This window comes from Penaeus chinensis, chromosome 10 (genome assembly GCF_019202785.1).
Source record: "Penaeus chinensis breed Huanghai No. 1 chromosome 10, ASM1920278v2, whole genome shotgun sequence".
Classification (NCBI taxonomy): domain Eukaryota; kingdom Metazoa; phylum Arthropoda; class Malacostraca; order Decapoda; family Penaeidae; genus Penaeus; species Penaeus chinensis.
Genome location: NC_061828.1, coordinates 22,436,486 through 22,438,985, shown reverse-complemented (window position 1 = coordinate 22,438,985; position 2,500 = coordinate 22,436,486). Strand labels below are relative to the sequence as shown.

The window sequence follows — 2,500 nt, the reverse complement described above, 5'->3', positions numbered from 1 at the left end:
AACACAAAAACATGTAAAAGGTTACCAAAGAAGAGAACAAAACCAACAACAAAAGTTTACACACCAGAAAGACACAGCCTATAAGTAGCAAAACATTAAATACATTTTTTTCAGTTTAATGGAATGAATTACTTTAAGCTGTATGACCATAAATCATTATAAAGCAATTTATGTGTTTTATGTCTCTTTCAAAGTGAATTTGAGTTATGGATTGTATTGTTTGTACGTACATGCCATAACCGTTGGCATTGGGTTAACCCCTTAACGACGGGTCACTTCTATAGACATCAAAACAAGCCGCTTGAAATGTGGCGTGAGGCGGCGCACCAAAGAGCTACAAGCCTGTGATTTGGCTTGATGTACCAAACTCCCGCATTCAAAGTTGGCACATTGCCATTGAACGCCAGAGCGCAGAGTTTTTTTTTTTTTAGTTTTCTTCACCCGTCACCAAGGGGTTAAGAAAATTGTGTTGCAGGAATGGACATTCCATACTTTATTTTTGTACTTGAATGCATTCACTTTGTTCTTGCTTTATAATTGGTACTTTGATCGAGGTATATTACGTACATTTTACACTCTCTAATGGATATATATTTCTATGAAATTAAAAGACCACATATCAATGATCTATACCTATCTGTTGCTAACCTCTAACAAGTCTATTCTATATGTTTTCATTGTTTTCTAAATACACTGATAATGAGGAAATATCTTGAAAAAAAAAGGAAATAGAAATAACGAAAAAAAGAAATAAGAATTGGGAACCACTCTTTTAGGACAGTATTGATCAAAACCCTAGAAAACTATTACAATTTTGTAAAAGCCATGAAAAAGCAACCATTTTGGCTGAGACTATTGGCTACATAAGGAGTTACTGAACTCTAATGAATAATTTCTGTACTTTGTGAAGCTGATTTAACCATACCTGGGTAAGTTGGCTGTGATGGATATGGCTGTTGAGGTGGGTATCCCTGCTGTGGAGGGTAGCCTTGCTGTGGTGGATATCCTTGCTGTGGCGGGTAACCCTGTTGTGTTGGGTAAGTTGGCTGCATTGGGTATCCTTGTTGTGGTAGATATCCCTGCTGCTGTGGATATCCCTGAGGTGCTGGCTGCAGCATCCCTGAAGCTTCAGCATTTCCTGCTGTTAATGTGAAAAGGGTGAAATAATTACACAACTTCAAAGTATTATTTTACAAAAATGATTAAACAAACTGAAGAGTCAGAAACAATTTATGAATGTAAATGGATGTCTTTATTCATATCTGCTTCTATATCTATACACACACACACACACACACACATAAGTATGTATGCATGTATGTGTATGTATATATATATTTATATGTACATATTTGTGCATATATATGTGTGTGTGTGTGTGTGTGTGTGTGTGTGTGTGTGTGTGTGTGTGTGTGTGTGTGTGTGTGTGTGTGTGTGTGTGTGTGTGTGTGTGTATCATCATCATAAATGGGCTAATGCCAACGAGGGTACATGGCTGCATGGCCACATCCACCCTTCACTTCCAGTCACAAGGGTCCCTCATGGCGAGTCTCCAGGCAGGTCTATCTCTAACTCCTTGTGACTGGTCTTGTCAAGCTGCCCAAGCCATGACCTCTTAGGTTGTCCCACAGGCCTCCTCTACCCAGGATTATCTCAAAGAGAGACAACCTGATGGGCAGGGTCATCCACAGGAAACGAGCTAGGTGACCATATAGCCTGAGTTGGCGATCCTGGACTATACAAGTAACAGGTCCCATGCCAATCTCACAATGTAGTTGTTGGTTGGACACATGGCCCTGCCAACTGTACCCCATGATCCGGTGAAGAGAATTGTTACAGAAGGCATCAAGACAAGACTCCAAGGTACGAGAGAGTGTCAAGGTTTCCCTTCCATAGAGTAAAACTGGCAGTATCAAGGCCTTGAAGACATTTAGCTTGGTCCTTCTGCATAGGTACTGACATCTCCAAAAGCTCTTGTTGATCGAGTTCATGGCTCCTGCTGCCACACCAATCTGTCTACTGACTTCTTGGTCTGACAACCCAGAGATATGGGCTACGGTACACAAAGCTCTCTGTGACTTCAATGTCCTCACTGCATGCATGGATGGACTGAACAGGTCCCCAAATTCCTGAATCTTGGTCTTGATCCAGGAGACCCCTAGGCCCAAGGGCTTCACCTCATTGCTAAATGCATCAAAAGCTCCCACCAGTGATTCCAGAGACTCAGATAGGATAGCAATATCATCAGCAAAGTCAAGGTCTGAGACCTTGATATTGCCCAGTGTTACTCCACACTGACTTTGGCTGGTAGCTCTGCCCATTATTCAGTCCATGCAGGTGTTGAAAAGTGTTGGTGCAAGAACACAGCCTTGCCTCACCCCTGAATTAACAGGAAGAAGTTCTCCAGCTTAGAAATCGCCATCCTAATCTCAGTTAGGGTAGTAGGTTCCTCACCGATGGGTGGGTCCAACACAGGTATTGTGATACCACTTGCATCCAA

At 41.7% G+C, this 2,500-nt stretch overlaps 1 protein-coding gene across 2 annotated transcripts in view; it reads right to left on the bottom strand.

Annotated features, from left to right (window-relative positions):
* The window catches only part of LOC125029804 (protein shisa-5-like), a 29,270-nt gene that overhangs the window by 7,410 nt on the left and 19,360 nt on the right, over positions 1-2,500 (bottom strand). For both annotated transcript variants that reach the window (XM_047619966.1, XM_047619965.1), the window contains exon 5: positions 926-1,141. In XM_047619966.1, coding sequence (XP_047475922.1) covers positions 926-1,141 — 216 coding nt within the window. The remainder of the gene's footprint in view (positions 1-925; positions 1,142-2,500) is intronic.